General features: G+C 38.3%; 1 protein-coding gene across 3 annotated transcripts; it reads left to right on the top strand.

Moving 5' to 3' along the window:
- The first annotated feature begins 757 nt into the window (after positions 1 to 757).
- Positions 758 to 27,211, top strand: plcd1a (phospholipase C, delta 1a). 3 transcript variants are annotated; one of them, XM_088321855.1, is made up of 16 exons: positions 1,108 to 1,990; positions 4,996 to 5,076; positions 8,971 to 9,129; positions 13,757 to 13,985; positions 15,267 to 15,396; positions 16,811 to 17,039; positions 17,113 to 17,314; positions 17,422 to 17,566; positions 19,180 to 19,332; positions 20,343 to 20,489; positions 20,612 to 20,768; positions 22,379 to 22,495; positions 23,823 to 24,001; positions 24,373 to 24,508; positions 24,603 to 24,752; positions 26,811 to 27,211. In XM_088321855.1, the coding sequence occupies exons 2-16, from the start codon at positions 5,004 to 5,006 to the stop codon at positions 26,900 to 26,902; spliced, it is 2,298 nt and encodes a 765-aa protein (XP_088177981.1). In that variant the 5' UTR covers positions 1,108 to 1,990; positions 4,996 to 5,003; the 3' UTR covers positions 26,903 to 27,211. The 3 variants fall into 3 exon arrangements, with proteins under 3 accessions (XP_088177982.1, XP_088177981.1, XP_088177980.1); XM_088321856.1 differs by lacking the exons at positions 1,108 to 1,990; positions 4,996 to 5,076 and adding an exon at positions 758 to 998; XM_088321854.1 differs by lacking the exon at positions 1,108 to 1,990 and having other exon boundaries at positions 4,712 to 5,076.

Below are 27,211 nucleotides of genomic sequence, written 5' to 3'. Positions count from 1 at the left end.
TATTATATTAGTCCACAGTTATAATTTTTTTATAACTTATTTTTTTTTTTTTGGGGGGGGGGTGTTAGTGATACAAAACAAACCAAGAAGTAGGGTCAAATTGACATAAGTAGTAGATTAGTCCACTCCTGATTCAAATTAGGGTATCTTTTAGATTTTTTTTTCTGTGAGTTTTGATGGATCAAAATAAATTGTGAAGTTGTGTCAAATTGACTCAATGAATGAAACTTTATTTCAAACATGAGTCAACAAAAATAAAACAAAACAAATGAAGGTATTTTTTGAGGAGATTTGGGGGAGTGTTGGTGACACGAACTAACCAAAAATATGGGTCAATCTTACTCAAATAGTAGATTAGACTACTTTTGATCCAAATTTGGGTATGTTTTACAACCCAATTGGTTTTCTGGAATGTTTGTGACATAAAACATAACAGAAAATTGAGTCAGACTCACTTAAGTAGTAGATTAGTCCACTCTTGACTTAAATTGGGGTATTTCTTACAACTGATTCTTTTCTGGGGGTTTTGGTAATACAAAATAAACCTGGCAGTTGGGTCAAACAGACTTAAATAGTAGATTAGCCCACTCTTAACCCAAATTGGGGTATTTTTTACACAAATGTGATCCGCAGTAAGGAACGATAATGAAGAGAACGGACTAATTACCAGAAAACTCTCACTGAACGCTTGCATGATAGTAAAATGCATTTGACTATAAACAGAATGCGTGGAATCTCACAGAGCTCCACTTCCTGCATGCATGAAAGTACTTGTCAGACCGGCAGGGCAGTATTAGGTGTGGGTTGAACCCGGCCCAGCTCTGCAACTGCGCACTGAGCCTCAAGAAGTGGAGACAGGACAGGCGAGAAGTGGACTTCCAGTTTTACTGGTCAGGACCAAGGAGGACGAAGAGGAGGACGAACGTGGACTTTGGAACCCCCCGTGCACACCTCTATCCAGAGCGGAATGGAGGCCAACGGCATGACAAGAAATCAGAGTGAGTTGGGGTTATTTTGATATTTATGTTTTTTTTTGGTTTGAACAAATTTATTGACACTAAAAACAGAAAACAATCATGACAATCTCAACAGCAATTAAGCACATTCACAATATTATATTCCAATATTACGTTTTTAACAGCAAACACAAAGTGAGGTTTGAACAAACCTTCTCGAAAATCAAACATATTCATAATTTCATTATATAACATCTTTGTTAGTGTCAATAGATCCGTCCAGGCCAAAGTCGATTGTCCTCGGTCTGAACAAATCCACCGACACCAACAGCAGCAAAACACAGCCATCAAGCATATTCACAATTTTTTTTTTATATCTGACAATATGACGTGACGATATGACGTTTTAACATTTTTTCCTGACATTTTCAACATCAATTAAACAATTTCAGAGTTATTTTCTTTTAACAGTAGTTAACCAGCGTGTAAAAGGCAATACTATTGTGCAAGGGCATAGCTCTGCCATCCCACCCTCCCAAGCAGCATTCCTCCAGTCCTCTGTGTGGGTCCTCTCCCTTCTGCGTGGGTCCTCTCCCTTCTGGGTTCCACAACCCAGGCCGTTGCTGCCGGGACTCCCACAGTGTAGCTCCGGCTCCCCCCTCCGGGTGGGTGCAGACGAGTCTTCTTTATGGCTGCGTCCTAGGCCCGCCGCTCGCAGATTGTATGGTATCTGCAGCCATTTGGAGCACAGCCACGGGGGGGATCTGCCTGCACCTCCATACCAGCAGGTTTCTGGAGGTCCAGATGGCGTCCTTGATGGCGGCGAGAGTGAGCCAGTCCCTGGCAAAGTCGTTCCCAGGCCTCCTCGACCGACTCACCCCGTAAAGCACGTACTGTGCATCAGGGACCTCTCCTGCTGGCAAGTCCGGGAACTTTCCTAGTTGTTCGGCCATTGTCCACAAGACCTGGGCAGCGCTGCACTCACAAAAAAGGTGCCTCACCGACTCCTGGGCGCAGCTACACATGAGACAAGGGTGAGCAAACTAAGGCTCGTTGGCCGACATTCAGACAATTTTCTTGTGTCATGACAGTGTTAACATTGGAATTGGTTTTATTGTAATTGATAAACAACGTAGTGAACATTGTTAAAGATAAGGTTAGATGCAGCACTCCAAGATAAACATGTAATAAAATAACTCAAAGCTTGTATGGAATTTGGAACTTTGTTACTCTCTGTTGCAATCTCTTGACTTATGTCATTATAGCAGCTTCGGCCGCTCTTTCATGATGCCCAGGCAAGCAAGTATGTGCATTTTTTAGACGTACATTACTTGAATAGACACTTTATTCATCTTTCGTGGGGTTTGGACTCTACTAGAAACAGGGCTTTCCTAATATCACCATTTTCATGCAACACTGACAAGTAAACATGCAGGGAGGAGCATGATGTCACTCTCCAGCACTCCCCCAACCCCTATTCCTCAGCAACCAAACAGCTATAATAAAAGAAAGCTGAGGGAAAATAAAACATGTTGGCTCATTGAACTCAGATTGGAATTGTTAAAACATACTTGACAGAATATTTAACTTTCAACTTTTTAAGCACCCCTCAAACTACGCACCACTTTTTTATTTTCTATTTATTTACTTTTTTAAGATAAAAAAGGATATTAGAATAGGTTGTATTTACAAGGTAGTGCCTGTAGACTGGCCTAAGTTGTAAATTGATTCAGAAAATGTGTGAAATATCTTGGAAATGTCAGTCCTGCCAGTTGTTATCTTATTTAAGTACTTTCCTGATTTAATTTACAACAAATTGGTAAAAAATAATCCAAATTGGAGTAAGAGTGGACTGATCAATTAATTTGGTCAGTTTGTCCCATGCAGCTTCAAGTATTAATTTGCTCAAACAAAAAACAAATGATGACAAACACACTCATGCTGTTCTTTTTTTTTGCAAACATAAAAAAATTGACCATTTTATTTTTAAATATCTCAGTTGAAGAATCACTTATCTACCAGGGTCATAGAGGCACACTTCCTGTGGTGTGTCATGGCAAAGAACAGCATGGCAGGGACTATCTGTCTCCAGGCCATTTTCAAATACCAAATCTAAAAAAAGAGTTATATTGTGCCAATCAAACCTGCAAAACTGGGTTTGAATTTTAAAAAGCAGCCAAAAGTGATGATGTTGTATTTGAAAGTCCCAAAATGTGTCATTGTACACAAAAGAACCCCAAAAAAATGTTTTGTTTTTTTAATCAAGAATAATGCCCCAAAGATTGGATCCATTAAAAATAAAATGTTTTAATTAAATTTTTTAATATGTGTAATTTTCTTTTGCACATCCCAAAAGATGTGGGGCATTGATATAAAACAACCCAGAAAATTGGATTAGATAAGTAAAGGTGGATTGGTACAGGCAGCACAGCGGCACAGTGGTTAGCGCATGTCAGCACAGTTCTGAGGTCATGAGATCGAACCTCATGTGTGGAGTTTGCCTGTTCTCCCCGTGCTTGCATGGGTTTCCTCCGGGCACTGCGGTATCCTCCCACCTTCCAGAAACATGCATGTCAGGTTAATTTGCCGGTCTAAATTGTCCCTAGGTGTGAATGAGCAAGTGCGTTGTCTGTCTCTGTGTGCCCTGCAACTAGCTGGCAACATGTTCAGGGTGTCCCCTGCCCACTGCCCGAAGATAGCTGGGATGGGCTCCAGTAGCTCAGGAGGTAGAGCGAGCGTTTTAGGATTAAGGGATCCCAGTTCGAATCCCGGCTTGTCAGTGTTACATGTCGAAGTGTCCTTGGGTAAGACACTGAATCCCCAATAAGCAGGTTAGCGCCTTACATGGCTGCACAGATCACGGCCGCTATTGGGAAATGTGAAGCACACTGTAAAGCGCTTTGGGAAGTCGTTGACTTGAAAAGCGCTATATAAATGCAGATCATTTCATTTCAAGTTCATTGTCTTTAAAGTGACAGTATGTATCATTCAACGCGTTCTGTGGTTAAAAGACTTTCATAAAAAAAAAAAAATAAAAAAAAACTATTGATTAGAATAATAAACAAAAAAGACATGAAGTATCATATGAAAGTGTCTTGTTTTAAATCCTTGTAGGTGGAGAAATTTGTATTTATTTTACATAAAATGAGAATCCCATGGAGCTGACAGGTTTCTCCACCATCTTGCTACTACAGAAACACACAAAAAAAATTGTCGTTTTTCCTGTGTTCCTTTAATTTTCTCTTGGTTTTCTTGCATTTTTCTTTTTTTCTCTCTTATTTATTTTTGTCTTCTTTCCTTTTTTTCCCATTTTTCTTTTTCTTTTTTGTCCCCCTTTTCCCTGCTTTTGTCTCATCATTTTTCTTTATTTTTCTCTTTTATTGCTTCTTTTTCTTTCTTCTTTCCTATTTTGTCTTTTTTACTTTTTTCTTGTTGTTTTTCTTATTTCTCTTTTCTTTTTTTACAAGGCTGGACCCCCAAAAACAGTGGTGTTTGAGGAGTTGGAGTCTCCACCATTTGTAAACTTTTTACTTGATTATGCTTGCGTTACATCTATTGGTCAAATATTACACACTGTCCCTTTAAGATCTGGTTTCGGTCAATAGAAAATAAGTGATTGGAAATGAATAATAAAATGTGAAAATATATTTTGAAAGGAGTTTTATTGTATTTTAATTTTTTGAACTTGACCTATTCCGTCGTCAACTCAAGGGAATCTGTCTTTAAATCACGTGACTCTTTCTGTTTACGCTCTTGCACGGAGTTGACACGGGACTACCTCAATCTCGTTCACGCGTTAAAAACGGCCAAATTAAAAACAATATATATTACAGCAAATTCAAGTTTAGTATACTGTTTTTTCACTTCATTAAGGCTCCAAAATATCGGTATTAAAAGGAGAACTTGGACACGCCCTTGGGCGAAGAGGCGCGACTCCCTTCGCTCTTTGCTCCGGTCCAAGATTCAACTCTTAACTTTCTTTCTGACAACCGTAAAATAGATAATTTATTATTTTTCGTGATGTCTTGTTGGAAAGAAGAACCGAAAATGGGACTATCGGAGGAACAGACTCGACAGGAGCTCGCGGGGAAAGTTGCTAGAGAGAACGGCAAACGCATCGGTGAGTTCAGATTTGACCAAGGTTCCTTGAAGGCGCCATTTATTTTGCCTGAAGCAATGCATTCTTCGAGATTTACAGAAGACCCCTTCATGGAACCGTTCCTCCACTCGGAAAAGAACGCTTTATGTAATCTGTAATTTTATATGTATTATAGTATCTAGTTCTTGATGAAAAAATGGTCAATAAGGGACAGCAAATATGGGAATTGACCACTGTTGAGAGTAATTGAACTGTTTTAACATATATGTTCAGCATATTTTGCTATAAAACATGGTTATGTCCCAAAGAGTTTGCTGAGGAGGGAAAAAAATCTATTCTTCTTTTGTATCTGCAGATAGTCTGAGATCTAATACTTAGTCAATACACGAGGGAAAAACTCATAATGTGGACCTATTCATTTCTTCTTATTTCCATCTATGAATAAATAAAAGTTTTGATATTTACACATACATGCTGTATTTCGTTTTGTATTCGTTAATAAATTGATTATTTTCATTAAACTTGTTTTGAAACACTCAGAATTAAAGCAAAAAAAACACTGTGAGGGATAAACTAAAAGAAAAATCCAGAAATTACAATTCAGGATTTATTTATATATATATATATATATATATATATATATATATATATATATATATATATATATATATATATATTAGGGGAGATACACAGAGGTTCACTAGGGACTAGAATGGCACCAAAACAACAATATTTTATCGGTAGTACTTTATCTTACCACTATACGTGTATTATCCTCATTTTTTCACAATTTTACCTATAGTGAGATAGGGGCGTGATCAAAAATGGGGGACAATACTTTATCAGTCCGGCTTAAAAAAATTTTTTTATCAAGATAAAAAGGTAAAAACGGAAAAACTGTATCATCAAATCATGATTTCCCAGTTCCTCTGGAAAGATGCATCATACAAAAATAATTTTTTTTTTTGGTTTGAACAAATTTACTGACACTAAAAACAGAAAACAATCATGACAATCTCAACAGCAATTAAGCACATTCACAATATTATATTCCAATATTACGTTTTAACAGAAAACACAATACAAAAATAAATAATCATAATACCAAAACAGCGTCTCGAGAGTTTTGTTTTGAATGCTTCTACAATATGCGCAATATGAATTCGAAAACCTTTTGTAAAAGAGGTTTTGATTATGTAACAACGAAAGTGTTGGATTTTTCATCTGGTTACTTTCTGTTCCCTCACTAAAAATAATCCACTGTTCACTGAGAACTTCTGGAAAAAGTGAGAAAAAGTTTCAGCGATGAAGCATTTTTTTCCCTGTGAGAGCGATGCACTCTGGGTGTGGCCACAAGGAAAACCAAATAGTTGCATTTTCTGAATTAATTTTTAACACATTTATCTTTGTCTTCTGCGGGTCCAATTGCTCTGAAAAATGCGTTGAAAAATAAAAGTTGAAAAAGAAAAAATACGCTTCCTCATACATTGTTTTCAGGTAGCTTGTTTCAGATTGATCATAAGGGTTCTCTGAGGAGTATATTTTGAAAATGTCATCATATCCATCATATCTTGAATCCCAAGAGTTTAAGATTTCCAATAATATGCGGAATGACGTATTTCAGTGACTGTTTATATTGTACAGACACGTTTTTGTTTATCACAAGTTCGGTGGCCCACCGGCGCGCCGGTGAAACCTTACGGGGTTAAGGTACCGTATATAATCAAAACTATTTGTGTGTACTGCCTTTCTTTGTAAATATCTCATGTTTCAATGTGGGCATATGCACCTTATAGTCAGGTGCGGCTTATGTATGCTCAAAGTGTTTTTGCCTTAAAAAAATGTAGTGGGTTTATAATCAGGTGTGCTCTATAGTCCATATTTTACAGTATTTGTTTATTTTAGTTTTGATAAATGGATTTTTTCCTCACCCATTCTACTTACCGTACATCTTTTAGACTTATAAATGAGTGAGTTTTCTTCGCAAATTGTCTATGCTATAATGTTGAAAATATGATAATTTTCTGTAAAAATGTAAATTTTCCCTTTTAAAGAAAATTAAAAAATAATAATTTGGGACTTTTCTTGTATTTTTTTAGGAATATTAATTACCGTGATCCAAATTATTACAAATTTACTTATGGCCCTAAAAATCTGGCAAATTTGCCACAATATAATGTTAAAAATATGGGAAGTTCTAAATCTATGATCATTCCCTCGTGAAAAAAAAAAATAAAAGTTCAATTTTCTTTGGGACTTTTTGGTAGATTTTCCTTGGAATATTACCACTATAGAGCTGCTTAAAATGATGCTTGATGCTTGAAAATGCTTGATTTTTAATGTTGTGTTTTCAAGAATAGAAAAGTGCATGTATTTTGGGTCAAGTGCTTGTAAATGCTTGAAATTGCTGCCATGTTTGTCAACAATTCTGCTTTAAATTGACGCTGACATTGGTCTCTGGTGGCTGCCCTTTGCCAATGTATTGCAGCAAGTATTAGTTTGTATGGCAGTGTCCAATGGTTGTCGTGTCATGATTACTGATGTGATACACCTGTGCCCCTTCATTTGGCGCCAACCGCCGCGGTTTCTGATTGGCTCCCTGTCACTATTTGAACCCAGTCCTATCAGTCCCCTGTTGTCAGTCCGTCTGCGAACCTCTGTTGATACAAGGCAAGCCTTCTTTTGACCCTGACTATCGCCTGTCTCTTTTTTGCTCCCGTTTGTCTCCGGCTACGACCTGTTTTGATCCCGACCACGTTAGCTCTCCCGTCCCGACTTACGTCCCGTTTTTGATCCCGACCATGTCTTCTCTCCCGTCCCGGCTTACGACCCGTTTCTGACCACGACCACGTTTTTGCTCTCCTTGCATTTTTATCGACCTGTTTTTCCGTCCCTGACACCGCCATCGCCCGCTACGGAAGATCCACTTCCGTATTCGGATCACAATCCGGTTGCAAGAGCGACTTGCCTCCTGCGTCCAGCGAGCATCGGATCGCGGGCGATGCCCTTCCTCTTTCTTTCAATAAAACTGAGAAAACATTACGCAATTGGGTCTACCCTGTGTGCTGGTCGTGACACATCGTCTTCACGGGTCTGGCCCAAGAGGACAGATGCATGCTAAACAGGGCACTATGAAACGTGTATTTGTGCGAGGATAATGTATCAATTATAAACATTTATCATGGGCAAGCAAAAAAAATCAAGCTTGCATTTCTCAGTGGTACATTGTAATTGGAGGGACTTCCTGAAATTTTTACCCAACTCCTATGTGGGGAGACATTTGTCCGAAAACAAATATATTTGCGATTTACTCGAGATCTAAAAATCATATGTCTTGTTAAATGCAGACACAAAATTAAATAGTGCATATGCAGATCGCAGCTATGCTTGTGACTCTGCAAAATACATGAATCATACCAGGTTTCTTGCTTTTTATGGTACTGAGGGTATAGGAAAATTGGCTTTGAAAGTCCTTAAAAAGGTGCTTGGATTTGGCCATGAACCAGGTGTTCAAACCATGTCTATTTATAAAAACACTTGAGGTATTCTCAGCAAACGACTCTCAGGCGCTGTAATTGTTGATTCTCATAGTGATGAATGTTGAACTATGATTAGGCTATCTGACTGTAAATCATTCTTTTAAATTGGATTGGTATGTTAGATCCCTTAACCCCTAGGGTCTTAGGGGCACCATTTCCAGTGGTGTGTCTTGGGCAAGTACAACCTCTTGGTGCCCATCCCTCTCCAGGCCAACATATGTCTTCACCCGGTCTCGAACTTGGGAGCTTATTGCATGTTAGGTGAATGTGCTAACCACTGCACTACGGAAATCTACTTCTACATAATTATTTTGTATGACCGGATCACGATAATAGAAGTTCATCCCGAAATCATTTCTCACCGTTTATCCTTCAGGTTTGCATAAGGACCCGGATTTAAAGTTCCTGCTGGACGGCGGCCGGCTGACAAAGGTCCGATCTCGCTCGTGGCAGAAAAGTCGCCTCTACCGGCTGCAGGAGGACTGCAAAACGGTGTGGCATGAGTCCAACAAGCTCTTCAGGCGCAAACAAACGTGTGAGTGCTGCTCAAGTTTGTTGACAACTTGGTAACGGGGTGTGTAAAAGCACAATCAGGCCCGCCGAGGATTTTAATCGGGCCCGCAGAACAACACAGTTTTAAATACAGTATGTCACCTGGATGTTACCAAAGCTATGCACCACTTGTAAAGCATTTGTAGTAGTATTTCTTTCTCCCCCTCTCTTCTTTTTTTCTTTACTTTTTCTTTCTTTATTCTCTACCCCCTCTCTCTTCGATAAACCAAGATAGCTTTTGTTAAACCTTAAACACCAACATGTTCTAACAACTTATTTCATTGGTAGACAAATGTTGACATCTAACATCTCTTTAGCCCAAAATGGTAGCTTTCGGCTAACACAACATGTTTAGGTAAACATGTTGTTTAACCACCTGTGTTTTTGTCCTCTCAGTCAGTGTTGTATTTGCGGCAGGAATACACAATAGGTAAAAAATATTGCGAACTGTGTAAACATGGGCTATCATAAGGATGCATTGTGTTTGTTTTGAATGCTGCTCTTGTATTTCACGTGGCACAGAGAAAATATTTTACCACTGACTTTCCCTGGCATATTTCCCAGCCTGCAGATGAAGATTTTTCTTCCGTTCAAATTCCCAAGCCTTGCCTTGAACAAATAGAGCACAGGCATCAATTTTAAAGCCCAACAAAGTTGAAGGTTTTGAGTTTCTGTATCTTGCTAATGAAGTGAAATCAACTTTACTCAAAATTTTTATGTGGCCTGCAGACTCTCAAAACACAAAGTATTCATCATTTCTGTAAACTAATTCACACAATTGTCCACTAATAAGTACAAAAAAACTTTCTAAAATATATTGAATTGATTTGTCTTCATTGTTACTGATACCACCGTGAAACATTGTATGCAATGAGATTAGACATGGCACTCCAGGATAAACATATAATAAAGAGAAAAATAGATAGATAGATAGATAGATAGATAGATAGATAGATAGATAGATAGATAGATAGATAGATAGATAGATAGATAGATAGATAGATAGATAGATAGATAGATAGATAGATAGATAGATAGATAGATAGATAGATAGATAGATAGATAGATAGATAGATACTTTGTTCATCCCCGAAGGGAAATTCACATTTCCAGCAGCATCCCTGAGCTGAGAACAATTGAGAACAATCGAAAATAACACGGGAGCTGCTGGAGTGGCTGCCATTTGTGACGGCGCCGGAAGAAAAGATTCCATTTGAATCATGTACAAACAAACAAACAATTGAATCATGTACAAACAAACAAACTATCAAAATATTCTTTTTTCAATAAGTGGAGTGTTAATAAAATGGGGAGAAAATAATTTCTGATACTGATATAACCAGGTAAAACTAATTTTAAGTTACCTGTCCAAATGAATGTTGTGCCATCTCACCTTTCCAACTCTCCCTCCTCTCACCTTTCCCACTCTCTCTCCTGCAGTTGACTTGCTGCTGAAGACTGTCAGGATAAAGAGGCTAAATTATTTACAAAGTGGTGCTTAGAGACTCCCCTAAGTTATAATAATAGCGCAATTAAATAAAGTACAGTAGTGCAATGAAGTATGGCAATAAGAGCAGCAAGTAAATACATTTTGAAAAACATTTTCAATAGCAGGTGCTAACTTAGTGGTTATTTTTTTCTACTGGTTTTTTGTTACATTTAGGTCATATTTGTGCCTTTAATATACGTGTCCTTGTTGTAAAACCTTTGACAGGCAACTTGGAACAAATCCATTTGAATCAGAAAGTACCGTATTTTTCCGTGTTTAACGACAACCTCTAATTTTTAATCTAAAATCGATATTTAGAGCTTTTTTTTGTGATAGGAATGAGCGGAGAGGTGTTGTAAAAGGATAGTGGCTAGACGTGTTCTAAGGGATGGGCAGGGCACCTGTATGATGCGGCAGGGGTAAACCAGTGAAAGCTGTCGGGCCCTGCTGTTGAACAGAAGAGTGTGTTTTGTCACCCTGACCCGAGTGACATGGCCGCTTTCTTGTGTCCTATTTCATCTGGAGGGACGAAAGCATGACCAACTTGGGTGCCGAGGTGCTTAACTTGTTTGGGTGTTTGAGCATTTGGGTTGGCCATGGTCGAAAAAATGTTGTGTGTGTTTTTTGCTCCTTTTTTCCCCTTTTATTTTCTTGGTTTTTGTACGTGTTTGTCTTGCTGTTGGTCACCCCTCTCGAGGGATATGACCAGGGTAGGTACATAGATAGATGGATAACATTTAGTTTCCATTGTTCTCAGCTCAAATTGAGTATTGTAATCGACAAACGCAATGATTCAAATCATTTATTGACAACATAAACTATGAACACAATACAAAAATAAAAATTACAACGTGGTTATTCAATATCCTTTAAAGTCTGTTTCATCATCAGATACACAAAGAGTTGTTCCCCTTGTGCTTTTTTGAGTTTGTTTATATCCTTCAGGACGACTTTCTGTTTTCTCCATTTCCTAACATTCATTTCTGGTACAGAACGTAAAAATGGTATGCTGAGATAAAATCTAATGCCTTTTAGTTTGTCATCTATATCACTATAGCACTCACACTGCCCTGACCCCTGTTTACAATGTTTTGCAATTGTAGTCAGCGATATTTTTCGCTTGCACAAACACGGTTATGTACTATTGTACAATCTTTGAACTCTTTTCTAGGTAGAAATACATTTAAATGTGCCTTACATAGAAATAATTACTGTAAGTTCCATTTGAGGTTGATGCTAACCCTGCTTTTCGTAAGCTATGAGTCATAATTGTGTGCAGTGCCTCACAAAGGTTCCCTCAGGACTTCTCAATCAGATTCAGATTCCAGATTCAGATCTACTTTATTGTCATTCTAGTACACGTGTATACAGAACGAAATGTCAATGATCCTATGTCAACCTAAATGACAAACAATGACAAACAGAGAGCATTAATTCTCAGTTTAAATTCACCTGCTAAGAAGTCTTTAAAAGCAGACACTGGAGAAGACCAAAGAATACACCGGGCAGGTCCGGGATAAAGTTATGGAAAAGTTCAAAGCAGGAATGGCATACAAGAAGATTTCGCAACATTTACACACCTCCCAGAGCATTGTGCAAGGAATAATGAATGAATGAATGAATGAAAACCTTTACATTTAAAACTAAAACAGGACAAAAACAATGAGTCAACAACAAAATAATGTTACATAACATGTTCGAAAAGGGGTAGTCAAAAGCAGATACTTATTTTCCCTACCCCTTAATCTTCCCTATTAAATATATTTTACAAATCCTCTTCTCCTCTTGTGTCTAATATAACAAAATCTCATGGATATACTTATTACATAGGTCAGATATCAATAATTATAATCATTACAATAATCACATATTTTATACACTATTCTTCGTAATACCCATCCCTCAACGTCATAATGCCACTAGTTACCAAATATCACTGCGGCACCAATGATAATAATAATAATAATAATTTCCTTGTATTGTCATTCTGTGTAACAATGTACACAGAACGAAATGTCGATTGCACCTGACCCGTTGTAGCGAGCCGATGCAGCCGCAGCCAACAGAGGGCGCCGCCGACCACTTTTTAAGTCTTAGGAATGACTCAGCCGGGGCGCGAACCACCGACCTCCCAGTCTCAAAGCGGGCGCCTTACCATCTAGGATAACAACAATAAAAATAAAAATATAAAAATAATATCAAAACAGATAGAGCCCCAAAGCACTGCAGGTCTATCATTACCTGGCCGTCCCTCTAAACTTTTGGAACACTAATCAGAGAAGAGAGCATGAAGGACATGGTCAAATTAGATTAACTGTAGGCATACACAGCTGAAGTGGGACAATCTGTGCATAATCTCTGCCCCTTATGGAGGGCTGGTAAGAAGAAAGCTTTTTCTAAAGAATACCCTCAAAAGACCTGTTTGGCATTGTCAGCAACCCTTATAGGAGACACAAATCACATGTGGAACAAGGTACTCTGGTCTAATGAGACCCAAACTGAACTTTTTGGGTTGAATGCAAAATGTTCACCCTTAAAACACCACCCCCACTGCCAAACATGGTGGTGGCATCATCATGCTCTTCAGCAGGGACTGGGATGATTGTTAAAGTTTAGGGGAAGAGGCCGGAGCCAAATAGAGGGCGATTCTGGCAAAAAATATGTCGGAGTCTTTAAGAAACCTGAGAATTGGGCGCAGATTCACCTTCCAACAGAACAATGACTCTAAACAAAGCAAAATTTACAATGGAAATGTTTAAAACAAACAATATAAAGGAAGAATGGGTAAACATTTCTTTTTTGAGATGTGCAAAATGTATAAAGACATACACAAAAAGACTTGTGGCTGTGATTGCAGCAAAAGGAGGATGTACAACGTATTAACCCAAAGGGGGACAATATTTTTGCAACGCCTACTTTTCAATTTTAGAATGTTGAATAAATTTGGTTTCTTTTCATGATTGTGTATTACATGTTGATTCATAGAAAATATTTTTAGTTTTTTAATCTATAAATTTGAAGCCTGAAATATATTAATATGTCAAAAAGTTCTAGGGAGGCCAAAACTTTTGCAAGGCTATGTAAGTATCTTTAGCGTTAACTTCCGACTTTTTCTACTCAGTCTCGGTGGACGACATCGCTTCAGTACGCAATGGTCGGCAGTCTGAGGGATTGAACAAGCACATCGACCCGAGTGATGATGAGCGCTGCTTCTCCATCGTCTTCAAGGGCCGGAAGAAGGTCCTGGATCTGATGGCTAGCGATCAGCAGGAGGCCAACCAGTGGGTGAAAAGCTTCGAGAAGCTCATGGACCGAATGCGCAACCTCAGTCGGCAACAGAAAAGCGAGCAGTATCCTTGACAAATAAAAATTACTTCAGGTGCTGTACATTAGACCCTGTGATGCGGCGGGCCACCTTTACGACATTTTCGCTTTTCAGTGTGGGATGTTTTTTATGCCCCTTTTCATGGAATTTTCCCCACTAAAAACATCAACTACAAATTATTCCATTTACTCAAAAGCATACACGTAAAATGTAGAGTTTCATCTCTGAGGTATCCGTCAACTATTGGTCAACATCATGTGAAATCCTGGTCTCCAATTGGTTTGCAAATGTCGATATGCTATTGGTTGAACTACCTCCTATAATGCCTTTCTCTTCTTTCAGTTTAGAATCTCATGTGTAGCATAAAGACTCTGCATGTTGGCAATACAATATTGTATTGTTTTCATATTCGCTCTAAGGCTTGCAGTGATGCTACAAGGGGAAGCAAAAACATGCTAACTATAGTCACCAAGCTTTTAGCTAGAAATTTGAAGAAGGCACACAAATCTCTTCCCATATCTAAATCTCTTCCTAGTTCTGTGGCCACAACCAATTGACGATCAAGACTATTATTAAAAATAAGGAGGCGATTAAAGTAACAGTCTTTAAAAGCATGAAAATCCTTGCAAGTGCAAGTTTTAAAAGCAGTTTTCAATTCTAATCACCATCTCTGCCTCCCCCCACCTCAGCATCTACCTACTATCTCCAGTTTACCATTTCAAGTAACGTCAAACCAAAGGTACCATTGGTTCAGGACTATGAGGCGCTACATTTTGTCTACATTTTAAACACTGAAGCTTACAATGTGATGTGGCTTTTCTTCTTTTTTTTTTTTTTGGGGAGCCGGGAGTTGGCAACTTTGGATGTGTGCCTGGTTCTCCCAAGGGTCTCAGCGCGTTTTGCTCTGGCGGGTCGTCTCAGCCTGCGCCTAACAACTGGCTTAGAACTAGTGCGGACCAGGGGAATCTGTCTGTTTAATCAAAACAAAGCATTGTGAGAGCCCACGGTGGGTGGTGACGCAATGTGATTTCTGCTCAGTGCTCTAAATCTCAAACTTACGATATTAAATGAAGTGCAGGTAAATGGCAGGAGTAACTCTGACTCTTATGCCGAATACCAAATTTTCATCCGGGGTACTGGGGGTTTTGAACACCATGGTTAATTATCATCTGTTTCTATCCCCCACTATACGGCAATTTCACTTTGCAAACAACACCTTGGGTTGAGTTAATGACGTATCCTGAAGATCTACTGTCGTTTAAATGTTGAAGCCAAGTGGAATCCTTACATCCGATTCTACTATCAGCTGGATCATCGACTGCATGCGTAAAGCAGACAAGAACTCTGACAACAAAATGAACCTGAAGGAGCTTAAGCGATTTTTGCGGCACGTCAACATCGAGGTTGATGATACATACGCTGAAATTCTTTTTAAGGTGGGTACAATATGCTTAGTCTTTAGACCAGTATTTCTCAACTGATGGGTTAGGACCCAAAAGTGAGTCGCCGACCCGATTTCAATGGATTGAAGGCCTTTACCTTGGCAAAATAGTACTATCTATCTATCTATGCTGGTCATATCCCTCGAGAGGGGTGACCGACAGCAAGACAAACACATACCAAAAAAAAAAAAAAAAAAAAAAAAAGGAGGAAAAAGTACCAAAAAACACACACAATAATTTTTGGACCCAACCCAAATGCCCAAACACCCAAACAAGTTAAGCACCTCAGCACCCAAGTTGATCATGCTTTCGTCCCTCCAGATGAAGCAGCCATGTCACTCGGGTCAGGGTGACACAACACACTCTTCTGTTTTGGGGCGGCAGTAGCTCAGGAGGGATCCCAGTTCGAATCCCGGCTTGTCCGTGTTACATGTCGAAGTGTCCTTGGGTAAGACAGTGAACCCCTAATACCCCCAATAAGCAGGTTAGCGTCTTACATGGCTGCAATACAAGGCCGCTATTGGGAAATGTGAACCACACTTTAGGAAATCATTGACTTGAAAAGCGCTATATAAATGCAGATCATTTCATTTCATTTCAACAGCAGGATCCGACAGGTTTTACTGGTTTACCCCTGCCTCATCATACGGGTGGCCTTCCCATCCCTTAGAACGCGTGCAAACATCCCACTATCCTTTCACAACACCTCTCCACTCATTCCTAACAGCAAAATAATACAAAAAGGAAGAAAAACAGTTCGGTCAATTACACTCCTTAACAGTATGTATGGGGTATCGAATTCGAAGAAGAGCAAAGTTATAATGTTTTAAACAGTGTATAATAGTCAAAATAACAACACAACAGTAAGGTTTTATAGGTAAAATGAGGATCTGGAATCCTGTGCAACCTCCTTTGCAGCTGTTGAGGATAATGGACCCATGTGGGGGAAGCAGGAACTGGAGGCATGGGTGCTCAACAAGAGCAATTGCATTTAATAACGAAAGGAGGTACAAAGTGACAAACAAAAGTCACAAACAACGAAATGTACAAACAAAACCAGAAACAAACCTAATGTGGTGGTGGAATGTAAATGACCCGACGATGTGTGCTGTTCAAAATGTCCATATAAAGGGGTGAGGATAGTTAGGGACAGGTGTGTGGATATTGGACACACCTGTGTCCAGTTTCAATCACGCTTAGCGCCCTTTCTCGATGCAGAATAAACTCATCAAACTCAGTTTCAGAACTGGTTTGCAGGCTACTCAGGTGATCTTAAGAGGCTACTTCGTGCTTGTGGGCACCATTAAGGTGACCTCTTAGGTAGACCATGCTTTTGGCAGCTAAATGAGGGTACGCAAAGACTTTCTAGCGAGTTTTGAACCTTGCTAATCTCACATTTACCTTGTAGAAATGCGACCAATCCAACTCAGGCTACCTGGAAGACTCTGAACTCAAGACGTTCTACGAAATGCTGACCCAACGCGAGGAAATAGACATCATCTACAGGAACTACGCTCTAAGCGACGGTCGGATGAGTGTCCGAGACCTGCTCAACTTCCTGCTGAACGAGCAGAGGGAGAATGCGACCGCTTCGGACGCACTAAGGTTGATCGAGAAATACGAGATGGACGAGACGGGTTAGTTTGCTGCGGTTTGTGGAGTAGATCTAAAAGATATTACGGTGTTTATATGTCCTGTGTCCCCCTCCAGCCAAACAGAATCATTACATGACCAAAGACGGCTTCCAGATGTTCCTCCAACACGAGGACTGCGACATCTTCAACCCAGCCTGCAAGGAAATCTACCAGGACATGACGCAACCTCTCAACCATTACTACATTTCTTCCTCGCATAACACATATCTCACCCATGACCAGCTCAAAGGACCAAGCAGCACTGAAGGATACATAAGGTTTAAAATAGATTTTAAAAAAAAACAGACCGTTTAGAGCTCAGTGTTTATTTTTTTACGTAAGGGTGACGTTTATCAAAGTCCTGTTCCTTGCTTTTTTTATTTAGAGCTCTGATGAAAAGTTGCCGCTGTGTGGAGTTGGACATTTGGGATGGTGCGAATGGCGAGCCCGTCATATATCATGGGTATACACTCACCTCCAAAATCCTCTTCAGGGACGCAATCAAGGCCATCAAAGACTATGCTTTCTTGGTACCAGTTTTATTATTATATCCTTAATTCACCTATCCTTTATGAATTAATGTAAATGGTCTGCATTTATATAGCGTTTTTCAAGTCAATGAAGACATCCCAAAACGCTTTACAATGTGCTTCACACTTACCCATTCACACACACTCGAACACCGATAGTAGTGTCAGCCATGCAAGGCAAGTACCTGCTTAATGGGGACATTAGGGATTCAGTGTCTTGCCCAAGGAGACCTTGACATATAACACGGAGGCGCCGGGAATTGAACCTGCGACGTCTTGATCCCAAGACGAGCGCTCTACCTCCTGCGTTAGTATTAACGTGGTGCTCGCAGGTACCAGGTAGCCACCCGTTGAGTAACCATTCTTCTATCAACCTGGTAATAACATGTTAAAAACATGGTAACAACAAATAAAAGTAAGGTACTTGGACAGCATAGCAGCCGAGTGGTTAGTGCGTCCGCGGCACAGTTCTGTGGTCATGGGAGCAAATCCATCTATCAATCCTTCCATTATGGAGTTTGCATGTTCTCCACGCCTTTGCGTGGGTTTCTCTCGGGTACTCCGGTTTCCTCCCACATTCCAAAAACATGCATGTAAGGGTATTTGTTTGGTCCAAATTGTCCCTAGGTGTGAATGAGCTAGTGTGATGTCTGTCTCTGTGTGCCCTGCGACTGACTGGCAACCAGTTCAGGGTGTTGGGATGGGCTACAGCACCCACGCAAACCTACTGAGGATAAGCGATGCAGATAATGGATAAATAGGAGTGATGTACTTTATATGTATTTTTATACGAATAACTTCTGTACTGTCAAATTATAATTATAAAAATAATCTTGCTGCTGTTTTGCACTGCCCTGAATCCACTTTTTTACTTCAGATGATGTTTTGTTGCCATCATTTTAGACGTTATTGGAAAAACAAAAATGTGAAGTAAAAATGCATTTACCTTTCTTTAACATGTCAAGAACATACTCACCAACGCTACCGTTTCATGCGTTAAACTAACGCTATTCTCCCCTTAAAACACCTACCAAATTTTTAAGAAAAAAAACAAAAGTGAAAACAACAACTAAAAACATGACTCAAGAATAGTATTTTAGTCAACGGCTTTATTTCGAAGTCTTTGAGCTTGAGTTAACCACTCCACCGATCGCATTACATTTCCCTTTTGGCCCTTATGGTTTTATATGAAGCACATCTGGTTTTTTTTTTTCTTCATATTTTGGAGATGGATTGTGTTTAAAACATAGAACCAGACAATGCACAAAAACATCAGCCGCTTTTTAATGTCAAAATGTTTGCATTTATGCAAGAAGTCCAACTTTGTTGGCGATAGAAAGCATCTTCCTCCGCCTTTTGTGCTTTTGTCTGTCCAGATCATTTTGTTGACACGATGACTTTTAGAGAAACTCTAATGTAGAAAAGGGTTGGGGCAGCTGTTTAGACAATCAGAATGGAGAATACAATGCATGATGAAAAACTGCAAAGTGAACCGCGATACATAGGAAAATTACTGTATTTTAGAAATCTCGATCGATGAAGATTAAATCATCGTATTTAACTGTCCGTTTGTTCTGCTAGCATGCTAACATACCATCCATTTATTCATCCAGACTTCGGAGTACCCCGTCATCCTCTCCTTGGAAAACCACTGCAGCGTTGACCAGCAAAAACTCATGGCGCATTACATCACCTCCATCTTGGGGGATGCCTTGGTCTCACAGCCTCTCGGGGACTTCATGCCCAACACCTTTCCCTCACCGGAGGTTAGCATGTCCTGTAGATCCTCATCTAAGCGTTTGGCTTACTCAGGGGTCGGCAAATCAGAATGTTGAGGGGAGCCATATTGGACCAAAAAACAAAAACAAATTTGTCCGGAGGCGCAAAAATAAAGCCTTAATATTAGCCTTATAATGAATGGAACAAATGCTGTATGTATCTTTATTAGCTATATTAGCCTAATATCAAAACGACGACGTTTGTGGCAGCCCATCTTGTAGAGATTAATGCACGACGTGAATACTGCCTTAAGTTTAACTTCATTACAATTTTTTATTTTATTTTAATTTTTAGGACTGAAAAAAAAATTAAATAGACATAGCGTGACCTTTATTTAGGCAACAAAAAGAGTGCAAAAAAGCACAGCATGTATTTATAAACAATACGACAGCCTGTTGAAAAGGTAAACTAAATAAAATCAAACTAATACAGTTACATTTGGTTTCTGTGAAAATGTCAAACAAGTCCGTGCATAGGTAAAACCGACGCACCCATCCTTGGGCCTGAACAAAAAAACACAAATAGTATCCTCAATTTTCATTCTAAATATATACTGAATAGAACAGAAATCATCTAATGAAAACAGCTACTCTGTTACTAAAATGTGCCTGTGACAAGATGGTGTTCTTACCCGTTAATTTGACTTCTGTGTTGAATTTAGGAGTCTAGCGTTACATTGTGACTCTGCCCCTTTAAAGGGGGTAGATCTTGCACTCCACTCTCACACAGGAAACACAGAAGAGGAAAACAAGCATAGGAGATATGTGGCGAAGTAGTTGAAATATAATATCCGTTATACACATTTTTACAGCATGGGAAAACAGTTTGTGTCATGTTTCTCATACTACAGAAATTACATTAAAAGAAAAATCCCTTCCCCATCTTTTTCAAATTGTAAACAATTTTTTTGAAAAAGCGTCAGGGAGCCGCTCCGCAGTGCTGAAGAGCCGCAGGTTGCTGACCCCCGTGTTTCCAACAAACTACCATCCTTCCACAGGAGCTCAAGGGCAAATTCCTGATTAAGGGAAAACGCCTCAACAAATTGGACGCCGCGTTCAACAACACCGTGACGATCTCAGAGGGTACGGTGTCGGAAGAGGATGAGGCGGCGGAACAAGAACATGGAAGCAAACCACCCAAAAAGGTATACCAAGTTGTCCACCATTGAAGATGAAGACATTGATTATTTATTAGAACTAAATTAGTAGATGACTTATGTAAATGGGGGAAAGAAAATTGACGTCTCTATTTCCGTCAATGGCACAGAAATCAAAGCTTACGTTAGCGAGGGAGCTGTCAGACGTGGTTATCTACTGCAAGAGCGTCCACTTCAATGGTTTCGAACACGCCCGAGAAAAGTTGGACTTCTATGAGATGTCCTCTTTCAAGGAGAGCAAGGCTTTCAATCTGGCTGAGAACTCGTGTAAGTAATAATAGTATTCAGAATATTTGGAATGAATATGTTCTTCCTTTTTCTTTTTGGGAAGCAAAGAGACAAAGTCATTATTTGTACTAAAACAAATAATCTGAGAGATCTTATTTTTTATATTTTATATTATATTTATTTTTTGTAAGTGCAAAGAAATCCTATTGTATTTTGGCCATCATATCTTGTATTAAATTTAAGACCATTTTTACGTGATTTTCTGAATGATTTTGTAAAATAATATATAGTATATGTATGCATATAAAGATTATCTGAGAAAATTATATAATAATAGTAAATACTGTATAATACTATTTTTAAAGTTATATTTTCTTTATTGTATTGCATTTTATATTTATATTTTATGATAATATGATTTTGTCTATTTTTTCTCTTATTTTTTACCAAAAACATCTCAGAAAATACATGTTAGAATTTTTTTTAAATTATATTTAATATATTAAGTATTATATTTTTATAAGGAAATGGAAAAGCATGTTTTAATATTATATTCAATTTAATATATTGTATTTAATAATTATATTGCATAAGAAAGTGCAAACAACTTTCAATATCTTAATATGTATAACTTTTACATTTTACATTTAATTCATTTTATATATTTTCTATATTTATATTTAATATTGAAATTTTGAAAATAAGGTTTTAAAATACAATAATTTACAGTGTTTTACAATATATAAAGTTGCATGTAAAAGAAGAATACATAATATTTTTGATGAAAGAAAAAGAAAAATAGGAAAGTATTTTATATGATTGATAATAATAATATTTTTCAAATAATTGTGTCAAAAATTAAATACGTAGAAAAGAATTGAAGTATCAAGTCCTGATTTTAAAATCATTTAAAAATTAAAAATACAAATTTTTAAAAGATAAATGCAATATTTTGGAAGAAATATAAAGAAAATTAAAAAAATACTAATATGTAGATTTAGAAAATAGAAGTAACAGGCCTTATTATTTGAAAATAACTATCAAAACATTTTAATCAAGAAAAAAATACATTGTTTTTTTGATATTTAATTTAAAAATACACGCCAGGCAGACCTGGGCACTCCGGTCCTGGAGGGCCGTATTTTCTGCATGATTTTTGAGGTTTCTCTGATCCAATACAGGTGATTCCAATCACCAGTATCGTTAACGAGCACTTGCTAGCTTGCTAACGAGGTTATAATTTGTATCACCTGAGTTAAAGAAGAGCAAACTTCAAAATCTGGCAGGACGTATGGCCCTCCAGGACCGGAGAGCCCAGGTCTGCGCTAGAGTCATACTGAAAACTCAATTTTTTCGTCTTCCTACCTTCGTTTACAAATGTCAGTTCCACAAGCTTAAAAGCACAGTGTGTAATATTTAAGGCCTCCTAGTGGTAAAAAAAAAAAAACATTGATTTGAATAACGGGCAAAAATACATGAACTATCATACCAATGTTAATTTTTAACAAATATTTATGGTTGGAGCTTTTTGTATTTATTTAACATAGCGTTCACATAGGTAAAATACTACACAAGTATTGAATATGTTAAAATCTCAATTTTAAAAGAAATTGGATTTTCTGTATGATGCCGTTTTCCTGACCTTGCAGCCACGGCCTTCATTCACCACAACATGGAAAAACTGAGCCGGATCTACCCTGCCGGTTCCAGAACCGACTCATCCAACTACAATCCGGTGCCTATGTGGAACGCCGGTTGCCAAATAGGTAAAAGCACTCCCTTTTTTAGGTGTCCCGCATACGGTAATCCCTCCTTTTTTGATGGCGTTGCGTTCTAAAAAGGTCTGGCAATAGTCAAACCCTGAAAAAAAAAGCAAATTAAAGTACGTATTTTATAAAGGTTTTGATTTATTTTTATTAAGAAAAACTTCTGTACTGTCAAATTATAATCTAATAATCTTGCCGCTTTATTGCACAACTGTATTAGGGACACAATCCACTCACTTCACATGACACATTGTCGCCATCCTGTAGACTTTATGGAAAACTGCATTTACTTTCCGGTCGGCAACCCAAAATATTGAAAAAGCAATATTGAACTTAAAGAATACATCTTAAGCCGCAAAAAATTGAAGCCTTAATTGAGCCTTATAAGAAAGGAAACACAGTCTGTATCTTAATTCGTTGGAAAACATTGAGAATGTGTTCTGTTTGCCCTTGTAGAGAAACCATATATTTTTCTATTCTCAAAAAATGTATGAGGAAGCCACTAGGGACCGCCAATGAGCCACATGTGGCTCCAGAGCAATTTTAGCAGGTCGAGAAGTCCAAATTTGTTGGCAATAGAAAGCATCTTTCTCTGCCTATTTTGCCCTGGCCACCGGGCCTTTTGTGGGTCAAGCTTGTTAACATGATGGCTTCTAGAGAAACTTGAAGTTGAATACAATTTTTGGGGTAAATGTCTTTGATAAAACCCAACACCTAAAACATACATGTCATCTTGAAAGGGAATTTAGAAAAGAAATAAAGAAAAGCTCCCCCAGCGTGATTTATATCCACGGTGCAAATGCTCAGTACTTTACGGTTCTTTTACATTTCCCCCGAAAATGAGATAAAAAATTATTTTAGTGATGTTTGCGCAAGGGACGTATGCTTTAGGGATGTCATTTCACGCAAGGGGACATTTTTCTGCACAACATCGGCAATGCTGAAAATGATTAACACAGGCATAGATCGCCCTCTTGTTTTAAGAGTGAAAATAAAATGTGAATTGATATACCCGATAATAATGTGTTAATAGTTTCACGCTTAAGTATTACCAGAGTAGAAGATGCACTCCTTAAAAAAAAACTGTGACTTATAATCCCAAAAAATAGAGATATGTAGGTTTTTCAAGTTGTTTTAAGTATGTGGATAACTCGGACAGCACCCCCATTGACGCACAGGCAGACACAAGCAGAAAAGTGGTGGGGTGTCTGTTAAGCCAATCAGAACACAGAACACAATGCAAAAATAAAATCCGCGAAGGAGTAAAACAGCGATAGGCAAATCGTATCACTGTATTCTAAAAATCACACGATTTTTGTGTCGGCAGTGGCCCTCAACTTCCAGACCCCAAGCAAGGAGATGCACATCAACCAGGGCCGCTTCCTCCCCAATGGCCAGTGCGGCTACATCCTCAAGCCCGAGTTTCAGCGAGACCCCACCTCCCAGTTCGACGCTAACGTCCTTTCATACGGACCTTGGCTAAGAAAGAAGACCTTCCATATCATGGTGAGACTATTAGCACCCCCCAAAAGGTACCAACATCTTCCCATGAACTCGTTCAGTGCCACAGACAATGTGTGAACGTCAAAGGTCTACAGTACTTCAACTGGGCTGGCAATGAACAAGTGGAAATGAGCATTCTTTTTCTCCAGAACAAAAATGATTCATCCGCACCAATATTACTTTTTTCTTTTTATACATTTTGTCTCTCCTACTTCAATGTTTACAAAAAATATTATATCTTATTATTACTATTATTTTTCTTATTTTATTTAATTTTTTTTTATGGGAGCTTAGTGTTTCTGATGTTAATGCCATCATTGCTGTATGCCTATCAATGACAATAAAGACTATTCTATTGTATTCTATTGTCAAAGGTGATTTCAGCCCAGCAGCTACCTAAGCTCAATGTGGAAAAACAAAAATCTATCGTGGATCCTTTGGTGAGGGTGGAAATATACGGCGTGCGGGCCGACAATGCTGTCCGGGAGACGCACCACATAGACAACAATGGTGAGGGGCAATACATAAAAAGACTAATTTAAAAAAAAAAAAAAAAAAAAAAAAAAGATGAGCCACTAAAATTGTGCTGTTTTTTTTGTCGCAGGGTTCAATCCCACTTGGAATGAGAGATTTGAGTTCACGATCCACGTCCCCGACCTTGCCATCGTACGATTGGTTGTGGAGGATTACGACGCCACGTCGGCCAACGATCTCATTGGCCAATACTGCCTGCCACTCACCTGCGTTCAGAACGGTAAACACCCAGTGACGACCACGGACATCACCTTATTATCATTGCCAAATTTTCCTTAAGCTTATTTTGATGACAACAAATATAATGGGTGTCTCCTTATACTAGGTATCTATAAGGATAACAGGGGATTTTAATCCATATTTCTGTTTGTATGTTCATAGAACTTCGGCCATTTCCACATATTTTCGACTCGTAGCTGAGTTAAGTAGTCAGGAAACCAGCCGAGGTAAAGGCAGAGATAGCAGTGTCATACTTTGTAACCACGGGTGGGCGGAAAAAAGTTGGAAAAATAAAACTTTTGCACAGGGGCCAGGCCAGGAATAATGTTTTTTTACTTGTATACTTCCACGTTAATACAGTATTTAACCTGCCTGCAACTAAAGTGATATTTTTTTTATTTATTATTACATAGATTCAGGAAAACATAACCAAGAAACGTTTATATATCTCCATGTATAGTCACAAAATCAACTGACAAAAACTGGAAAAAAAAAACACTTTAACGTTAATATCTAACATGCCTTTAACAAAAGTGAGTCAACCCTTTGATGAAACCATACAAATGAAGGCCAATTATTGGTTTTTTTCCCCATGCGTTCAGGAAATACAACTATTTAACCTTTATGTATCTTCACAAAAAAATAACCGACAAAATCAGAAGAATTGCACTTTCACAATATTTAACCTACCTGCAAAAAAATCTAGTCAAACCCAGGGTGAAACTAATCAGAATAGGACTAATTTGTCATAAACCGGAACAGGATCAGGACCCAAATGAGTGACGTTTCTCACACAAGCCTTTTATTTCACGGGAAATGGGGAGTCATGCACGTTAGGCAGTAGTCTGGCGTGAAGTGATAGGAAGCCAGAGACCGAATAGATCGATACTAATAGCCTGAGCAGATATCGGACAGATGGGGTCAATACCAGACAAGATGGGACGGACAGGATTGATATCAAAACGGGATATTCGAAAATAAACAGGACAAACTAGACGTGAACGAAACTGGAAACCGATATTAAACAGGACAAGATAGACAGGAACAATACCGGACAGGAAATACCAATAGGAAACAGGACCGAGTCAAAACCCACGTCTTGCGGGACAGAGGTTCGTTGACGCACCGAGGAAGGAAGAGTGAGAACACTGAGCTTAAATAGACGGAAAGCCAATCTGTCAACAAGCTGCAGCTGGCATCACATGGGTGGGGCCAATTGGGCGCCATGGCAACCATGACATAATTATTATCTTAATAATGTGGGTTCGGGAAAGATAACTGTAAAGCTTTTATTTATCTTCACCACATCAACTGACAATAACTGAAAACAATTGCGCTTTTACATTAATATCTGCCTGCAACAAAAGTGAGTCAACTATTCAAACTAGGACCAATTATTATTATTTTTTTAATTACATGGGTTCTTGATATAAAACCGAAAAATGTTTATGTATGTTCACAAAATTAACTGACAAAAACTGATGAATTGCACTTTCAAAGTAATATCTAACCTCCTTGCAACAAAAGTGAGTCATCCCCTCGGTGAAACCATTCAAATTAGAGACATTTAGACATTATCCGTCCCTGAAATTTCATATATTCCATTATATGAAGTTTGGAGACGCAATGTGACCATAGTTTGTATTATTCCTTGTGCTTTGTAGCATTAGTTTTCGTTGCACTACACAATATAGCACCATCTAGTGGTCAAATATCCCACACTGTCTCTTTAAAGCTCGTTTAAATGACTTAAAAACGATGATTGGGTGAATACTGATAGCTGGTATTGGTATTGGGCCTTTATCAAGCCATATTTCAAGGCATTGCAGGCTGCACAAAATTAACTCACAACAAATGGAAAGAAAAATCCCTTTCGCAGCAATATATAACCAGTTTGCAACAAGAGTGAGTCAAGCACTCTGTGAAACTATTCAAATAAAGGCCTATTATTCATAATTCGAAAAAGGTCTCTTTTTTTAATTTATGTGACAATCTTATGTGACAATGTGCCTAATGACCTTACATAAATTCATTTATTCATTTTATTTTATTTTCCCAGGTTATCGTCACGTTCCAATCTTGAACAAGAATGGTGACTTGATTTCATCGGCTGGCCTCTTTGTGCACATCATGCTCCTGGATTCTGAATAGGAAGAAGCTTTATTGTCTGTTCCTAGTCCTAAATATGTTTTTGACATCTATAACTGTCAATGGCACTCAATGAGTTAAGCATGAGCGTATTTAATGTATATGAATAGTCTTTTTTGACAAGCTTGTCATCAATTTGTATGTATTATCTAGAGCCTATATGAACAAAATAAACATTTTTGTGCCATCTAACCATGTAAACTGAATTTGTTTTAAAAAACATTGCCAATTTTCCTTTCGATTGTAAAAAAAATTGCATGATATTTTTTTTTTATTCATGACTTGTCTAATAAAACCACAAGTGAAATTGAA

The sequence above is a fragment of the Urocampus carinirostris genome, chromosome 18 (genome assembly GCF_059441175.1).
Source record: "Urocampus carinirostris isolate Australia breed hairy pipefish chromosome 18, RoL_Ucar_1.0, whole genome shotgun sequence".
Classification (NCBI taxonomy): Eukaryota; Metazoa; Chordata; class Actinopteri; order Syngnathiformes; family Syngnathidae; genus Urocampus; species Urocampus carinirostris.
The sequence above is the reverse complement of the archived record's forward strand: the minus strand, read 5'-3'. Positions and strand labels throughout refer to the sequence as shown.